This window comes from Mastomys coucha, unplaced genomic scaffold (assembly GCF_008632895.1).
Source record: "Mastomys coucha isolate ucsf_1 unplaced genomic scaffold, UCSF_Mcou_1 pScaffold14, whole genome shotgun sequence".
Taxonomy (NCBI): Eukaryota; Metazoa; Chordata; class Mammalia; order Rodentia; family Muridae; genus Mastomys; species Mastomys coucha.
In genome coordinates, this window is record NW_022196896.1 from 130,578,323 (window position 1) to 130,586,885 (window position 8,563).

At 44.7% G+C, this 8,563-nt stretch overlaps 1 protein-coding gene across 1 annotated transcript in view; it reads right to left on the reverse strand.

The window, feature by feature from the left end:
- Positions 1 to 2,164: 2,164 nt before the first annotated feature.
- Positions 2,165 to 8,563, reverse strand: part of Twsg1 (twisted gastrulation BMP signaling modulator 1) — a 35,580-nt gene continuing 29,181 nt past the window's right edge. The window contains exons 4-5 of the mRNA XM_031368611.1: positions 7,960 to 8,226; positions 2,165 to 5,519 (exon numbers count right to left, since the gene is read on the reverse strand). Coding sequence (XP_031224471.1) covers positions 5,338 to 5,519; positions 7,960 to 8,226 — 449 coding nt within the window. The 3' untranslated portion in view covers positions 2,165 to 5,337. The remainder of the gene's footprint in view (positions 5,520 to 7,959; positions 8,227 to 8,563) is intronic.

Consider the following 8,563-nt stretch of genomic DNA (forward strand, 5'->3'; position numbering starts at 1 on the left):
CCCCCCCCCCATTTCCTATCCCCTGGTAATAGAGGTGACTACCAGGCTTGCTGCCTGCAAACATTTCTATGGGTGAATGGCTACAGGAAGAGTCTACATTCTCAGCGCTACTTAGCCACGTAAGAAACTGGATTCTGCATCTCCATGGGTGCAAAGGTATATTGTTACACGAGCTGGACTCAGAAAACAAGCACTGCGTGTCACCTGCAGGTAGTGGAGCAGGAGCCACGGTCACCAGAGATTGGGAGGCAAGGCACGAGATGAGCAGCAACTGAGCAACGTGTTGTACAAGTGGGGGGACCCACCGCTGGCATAGGTGGGTGGGGCCCACCGCTGGCATAGGTGGGTGGGGCCACCGCTAGCATGGGTGGGTGGGGCCCACCGCTGGCATGGGTGGGTGGGACCCACCGCTGGCATGGGTGGGTGGGACCCACCGCTGGCATGGGTGGGTGGGGCCCACCGCTGGCATGGGTGGGTGGGGCCCACTGCAGGTGTTCCAAGCACAGCAGGAGCGTGTTGTCGAGAACTAATAGAACTTAAATAGTACAACATTTTTAAAATATTCATAACACAAAGAATTAATGTTTGAGGGGACAGATGTGTATGAGTGTGTGTTATCTGTGTGTGATCATTACACATTGTATACATGTATACTGTGTCCCACAAATATGTCTAATTACTATGTACCAATTAAACATATATAGGATCTCTCTACATTGTCTTATCATGGAGCTTGCTATGTACACCATGCTGGCCTTGAACTCATAGAGAGCAGAGATCTTCTTGCCTTGACAGTGCTGAGATGAAAGGTGTGTACCATCACACCTGCCAGCTGCTTGAAGGGATAGGTGCCCCTGGCACCGTCCTGCCACCTGGATGTCTGAGCATCAAGGCTTCGGGTGTGGCCTCCAGCTTAGCATCTCAGCTCTAACTCCTCATGACTGTCTGCCACCGGAACAACTTTCCTAACGAGGGTCCTGTCTTTCCTCATCTTCTCTCTTCAGTACAATATCCTCTACACACCAATCCACAACACTCACGTGTTCTCTGATGTGGCATAGATTTTACTACATGTGCTGGTTTGAATGAGAATGGCCTTCGTGGGCTCATATGTCTGAATGTTTGGTTCTTAACTGAGGGACTACTTAGAAAGGAGGTGTGGTGTTCTTGGAGGAGGCGTGTCACTAGGGGTAGACTTTAAGGTTTCCAAACCTTCCAGCAGGCCAAGCCTCTGTCACTGTATGCTGCTGTTTCTAGGTGAGCCCACCAGAGACCACCCCTTGGACACTGACATTCCAAGTAGAAAGTTCTTCCTGTTGGCCTGTGGCTGCACAGGGAACTTGCCCAAACTATGCAGCCTAGGCCTTTTTATTTTTTATTCACAAAACCCCATATCCTGGTTGGCACATTTCAGTTAGCAAGAAGCAGAACTACAGAAGCAAAACTGCAGGGTCAGTACGCAAGGGGATTTCATTCGAGAACTTGGCCAACAACATCCTGGGATGCTGACACAGCCTTCGATCTGAGAACTTGGCCAACTATATCCTGGGATGCTGACACGGCCTTCGATCCTGCTTTGGTGGGTGATGTTGATATGTGTTGGGTTTCAAGGCCTGAATGGTGTTTCCATCATGACATCCGATGTGCTAAGTCTGTGAATCAACATTCAGCTACTGCTCGAGCACCATGCCTGCCTACCTACTGCACCATCCCCACCATGATCAGGGACTAGCCTCGGAACCATAAAGCAAGCCTTCAATTCAAGGTTTTCTTCATAAGCTGCCTTGGTTGTGGTGTCTCTTCACAGACAATAGGACAGTGAGACACTATGACAGCATGCTGCTATGGGAGGGCTAGGAATGCCATCTTCCCACATCCCTTTCCTCTTTCTAGCCCTGTTCAGTCTTTGACACCGCAATATAACACCAGCACCTACAAATGTGCGGGGCCACCTCACACCCCGTCACACGGCATGCCAGTCAGGTCTGTCTGCCAGAGCACTCTTCAGGCAGCTGCTGTCATGGCCCTGCAGAAGAGAATGGGGAGGCATTTTTTTCACATTTGTAGGAGCTGATGTCCCCAGTGGATTCTGTGGGGACACCCTGCAAGGTAAAGTGCTGACACCATAGTCAGGCTCTCTGCAGAGATTAATGAAAAGCATGACTCACAGTCATTTCTATTTTTTATTAAAATACTTTTTTTGACTACAAAGACAACCAATGAAAATGTACACAATTACACCCACAAAGTGTCAGTCACGACTCTTGGGAATGACCAGTCTTTGAAGTCTCCAAAGCTGCTTTCTGAGCACAGACCTTTAAACCGCAGCCCAGCCTCAGCACCTCATTGTAGACTTTTACTTTCTGTTTTTCTATTTTGATGCTCTTTAAAAATTCCAGATATTTGTTCAAACATGCTAATGACAATGTTATTTTCTGAAACTTTACAAGTTAGACTGTAGTGTGAAGACCCCTTTCACAGCATCCTGTGTAAACAGCATGTTAATCAATTTTTTTTTGCTTCTATACCTTAATTACAAATAACCCACAGTCCTAATTAAATGTAATGGGGAAAACACTGTTTTCTCATAAATGTTATGAGGAAACCCTGCCCGTAAGCCCATGTCTTGCTATAGGGAAGTATGTATATATGAATTTAATAACAACCTCTGATTCACAACTTAGTGTTTGTCTCTTGTTGGTGCTCAGGGTAGAACCGGGGCTGCACCATGACAGGTGAGAGCCCCTTGACCAGGCTTCAGCCTCAGCCCTTAAAATCTAGCATCTCTGGATCCGGCTATAGGAAACCAAGATCATTTTTATTGAGAGAGAACCATAAACTATTCCAAGCTCTTCAGTTGGGAGCGCCACTGCTAGGATGGTGTGGAAGGTCTAGACTGAGGGAGGCTGCTAGCTTCTGAAATCTTCAATGAAGGAATAAAACACTACTCAAAGCGCTGCACACAGGACTTGTGCTTTCTGAGGCAGGGTCCTGCTGGACTCCGGGCTGGCCTCTTTATCCTCTGATCATCTTGTTCAGCCCCTCTCTGTGTTGGGAGCTCAAACCTGTCAGGGAATGGCTGCTATTTCTTCAAGGCCTTCGCAAACCAGGAGAAATACACAAAATATGATTATAAAGTTTATCTCAGTGGGGATCATTTCTAATGGGAAAACCAGAGCAATAAAAAAGTTAAAGCAGGCGGTTTAAAAAATTGTTCATAGAAAATATATAGGGTAAAAAAGACACACTATATTTTAAATTTTAATAATGAAAAGTTTTAAAAAGATGGTGACATATTTCAACAATGCTATCGCCGTCATTAAGAAAACATGAGGCCAGCCTGGGCTGCATAGCAAACTCCAGGCCAGCCATGGCTGCAGAGATCCTGCCTCAAAACAAAACCAAGACAGCAACAACTAAAACAGACAGACAGAGGAAATAGAGATACACTGCTGGAAGCCATCAGAGCATTCTGCCATCAGAGCATAACCGTTCTTGAGAATCAGCGGCTGAAACAGAGCAGCTAGCTGTGGTCCTTCAAAACTCCTCCTGACTTCAAGAAAACCCACAGCCCCATGGGAGCTACAGAGGAAGGGGCTGAAATGTTTCCAGGCTCCTATGAAGAGAAGCACTCTAGGTAAAGTGAGAGGACACCTTGATGTTTAATAATCACATACACCTATGTTCTAAGTTGGCTTCTCAGAAGGCTGGAATGCCTCGAGTATCCGTCAACTATTGGAAGGAGCATGGTTTATAGTGGGTAGCCATGATACCACAAATGATCTTGTAACTATTCAAATAAGAATACAAAATGTGTTTAAGGACATTTTCGATTTTATGTACTAAAATATATAGCCATATAAAGATTATTCCCCAAATTACTTTTAATTCAGATATACACTAGAGAAAATAGCAATTCTATAAAATTGAGTCTGTGTATTATAAATATTTGTTTTTGATTCAGGCTTGAAGGTGAGAATTTTATTACTATGAAGGGCATGTAGTATTGAAGCTCACCACTATATAAGAAGCTATATAACTAGATAATTCTGTAGTATGCTAGGAGTAAACATATTAAACAGATTTCCCCATGTAATTTCAGAAACATAGCTCCTTAAAATATACGTATTTGGATTCAGCTATTCAGAAACAAATGTAACATTACAAAGTAACAAAACCAGTGACCATAAATGGTTTTAAGGTGGACCCTACTAGGAGTTCCTTTGCCCTTCTCTGTCCATGGCCGTATGTCCTCCTTCAACCCTTTCCCTTCTCACACGTGCTGGAGACCCTGCTGTTCTGCTGGTGCCAAGGCAGATCCTCTGCTGGTTGGCCTCACGTTCAGCTGTGCTGTGCAGGGGGCAGCAGCTACCTGGTGCTCTGCATGGAGCCTTGTGGGGCATCATGAACGGCCCTGCTGCTTTTACCTGGATAATTCTGTACCCAGATCCTCACAGTGCATTTGATGAAGTTTCACAGGTATGCCATGACACTCTTGGTAGAGGCAACTTTACTACACCAACGAATAGTGACGACTCTGTACATCACTGCATCAACACTGTGGGTGGGGAGGGGACATAACGTCCAAATCACTGTTGGTGTGAGCGCTATACAACAGATTTAGTGTCACCATGTAAGAGGTTTATATTTTTTAAAACAGTTAGTTATTTATGTGTGTTAACACACATGCAGACCTGCATGCATGATACTATATGTGTATGGAGGTCAGAGGACAATTTACAGGGCTCGTTCTTTCCTTCCACTACAGGGCTCTGGGGATCAAACTCAGGTCATCAGGCTTGGTAGCAGTCACCTTTATCCACTGAGTCAGCTTGCTGGCCCTAGGTAAAACTTTTATGTTGTAAAATATAGTAAGCATTTACTTTCTAAAACCAATGTAAAATGGTTTGAAATTAAGTTTTAGTGTGGCTTGAATGTGAGTTGTTAGAATTATAAACTGCAATATTTACTCACATAAAACAGATAAGCCAGCCAAGGCACAATCAAGAGAGGTGTGACGAGAGAGTCCTGGCGTTCTGGAGTTCTCCAGCTGGCAGGTGAGAACCACACATGTAGCAGGCTTGTGCTATCACATTCAAAACCAAGTGTTTAGAGAGCTGGAAGAAGGCAGCACCTTCTGTCAGATTGTCAGGTCTTGCCAGGACTCCTCTGAACCCGATTCTCATGTGACTAAAGTTCTACTGAGTCCAATGGAGAAGACATACGCTAACAGGCGTCAAACATGAAAAGCACAGTTACAGTAATATAATTTAACACACTCCTAGCATACTAGACTCATGATTTCCTTACTGAGGTGTTTGCACGTCTTCTCCCTCTCTAAAACATGCAGTTCATACACTTGACAGTTTTACTACCATAGTCGATGCACTCTGGGCCGATGCACTCACAGCAGGCGTTGTGAAACCAGCGATACTTGGATGCGCCCATGGACTCACAGGATATCTTACACTGGTGTATGGACATGCAGTCATCAAAGTAAACCACAGTGCACATGTGCTCTGCAATAAAAATGGAGATCTCAGTACAGACCACAAGCTCTGCCACTCACTCAGAGAATCCAGCACTTACTTTCTAGTTCTTACTGCTCATCAGCACAGGACAAAAGAGCTTCATGGGGACAGATGCTCACTTTAGAAAAAGGCCACAGAGGCATGAGATGAGGTTAGACCACAGAGGCATGAGATGAGGCTAGGCTGTCCGGCCTAACAAGCATCCATGAAGCAATATGGCTGTTTCCTAAACTGACATTTCTCCACAGACACACTTTCCCAGTCCAAAGATGACTGAAAATACTGTCCTAAAGTCACATCGAGAATTTGTACTGGAGCAAGTCATCCAAATGTTGCACAGTGATTACCAGTTCACATTAGCAAGTACAAGATGTTCCTAAAAAGACTCCTAGGTCTGCTCCCCATCAGGATCGTCACATCTTTAACATTGCAGGTTGGGACTCCCATGCGGCTGCCTGCTAACCTAGAGAGTACGTCTTTAACAGAGCATGCATGATAACAGTTACAGCCTTTCTTGAGGATGAGGAGCATGTGCTGCTATTCTGGACACAGGGTCTCTTGCTTATGCAGCCAAGACCGGTTCCTGCTTCAGCCATCTGATCCTGGGCTTATAGGAATGTGGCACCTTGTCTGGCTGGGACGAAGTTGTTTTTACAGGGCCACTTAGAGAACTAATGAACTGGGGGGCGGGGGGGTCTGAGTAGAAACAGTTGTGTTGCGGGGAATAACAAGCAAGGCTTCCAGACACTGAAGGATGGAAGCCTTGGAGATGAGTACAGTATCCATGGGGATGGGGAAAGGCCCAGGCACAGTGGCACAGGTATGTTTTCCCATTACTTAGATGGGGTAGAAGGATCATGAGTTCAAAGCTAACCTGGGCTACACAATGAATTCAAATACATATCAAAACAGTTTCAAAGAAAGAAAGAAAGAAAGAAAGAAAAAAGGCTACTGGGATGGTTCAGTGAGGGGCACTTACCATACAAGTCCTCTTACCGTGTTCCACCCTAGCTGCACCCCACAGGGCTTTGCAGATGTGCTATGGCAGTGTCTGCCCCTTACCATGCACACATGGACAACAAGCAAGTCTTGTGTTTCAGAAATGGGGAAAGCAGAGGAGTGGAAAGCAGAAGGACAGCAACAAGCAAGCCACTTACAACTAGAACCCACGAAGTTTATTCTATCTAACTTTATTCAGTACATATTTACTGAGAAGCTACTGTGAGCTAGCCATTACAGACTCAAAGAATAATCAGAGAGTCCAAAGAGAGAGAGAGAAGAAGTAAACGTATCAGTTAAAAACAAACTGCAAACTGAGGCGTGTAAACGCCAGGAGGAGGGATAGGCCCCAAGGAAAACCTTAGGTCTGTTTTGTGTTTCCAAAACCTGGTTTGAAATGCTGTCATGAATTTAAGAAACCTCTGAATCAATATGTATCTATGATGATCATTACCGATTATCTATGACGATCAATGCAACAAAGCATTTATCATTACAGTCCCACATTTCTAATGTTTCCCAAGGCCTAGAGTTTGATTTGTAAAGCAACTTAGCCTGAAAACAGGTAAGAAGTCATATTGCCATTTAACAAAAGCGGTTCTCATTTTATTGTTAATGTGCAAAGTTCTATTTTATACTGGTCAGATTATAATGAAGGGCCCAATAGCCAAATTAAGGAAGAAGTTCAAATGATAATAATTCATCTAATGTTGTAGGACACAGCTGTAATCCAGTGTAGACCTACATGGAGGACTGCCACAAGTTCTCGGTCAGCCTGGTCTGCATCTGGGATATTATCTCAAAAACCTAAAACAAAAGCCACATCAAGTGTATTTTCATAAATATATTATTCTTCTACTATAAAAATGTACTGAAAAACATTGAAGACTTTATATTAAAGCTATATACTGTTTATACTCCAAAATTATGACAGGCTCTATTCTCATTAGTAAATGCTCTTTGACTCCATCCTCGGATGAGCAGAGATCATTCTCGACTTTTCTGTGATTACAGTCACATCCACTGACAACTGCCTGCAGAGTTTGTACCTACAAATGAGAGGTCTTATAAGATTTTAGCTGATGGGCAGCAAGATGGCTGAGAAGGTAAAGCTCTAGCTGTACAAACCCAGCCTGAGTTTAATCCCAGAATCCACAGTGGAGGGGCAGAGCAGACTCCTCAAAGTTGCCCTGTGATCTTCACAAGTGCAACGGTGTGTGCCCACACTCAGAGGCACACACAGACACAACAACAACAACATAAAAATAAGTTCATCGATGACCCTGGCAATATTTGCAAACAGACATCTGACTTCATGGGGCATACCTGACAGCAAACACTGATGCCATGTGATAAAGAATAAAGTCTGACTCAAGGACTCTAGACCCAGGCAGTTCTCATCACAGGGACACCAGAGTGGAACAGGTACCTTTATCGCTGGGAAAAGGGGCGTGGACATTATTGCTGGGAACAGACACATTTTGGTGGTGCGGCTGGTTCACAGTTTCTAGAAAGGAGACTAGGTTTTCGTGGTGTGATAGCTCCTCTGCCACAGGGAAGGAGACGATGTTCCAGTTCAGCTGGGTGTCACCCTCTGTCAGAGCCCTGAACAAGGACGGGATGGGCTCATGCAGCTCCTCCACTGTGCTCTTTGATGTGGGGGGGGTGTCGCTGTAATTCCGAGGGTTACACATACCTGGGGAAACAAAGGCCATACAAGTTTACTCTCCTTACAGATTATAACATTGCGGGATTCTGCTAATTCCCTGGAATGAAAGCTCTGTATGTTAACACTGTGATTTTTTAAATGTTACATATTGATATTTTCACAGCCTTTTTACCCTTGAAAAGACAAAAAGTAATGAGAACCACGTACTGAGCAAGCCAAGTTCCAAACCCTCCTCCACTAACAGAAACCAAGACAGCACAGAAAGGACTCCAAAGCTTTGGCAGCACAGATACGTAGGAATGTGCGTGCGTGCGTGCGTGTGCGCGCGCGCGCGTGTGTGTGTGTGTGTGTGTGTGTGTGTGTG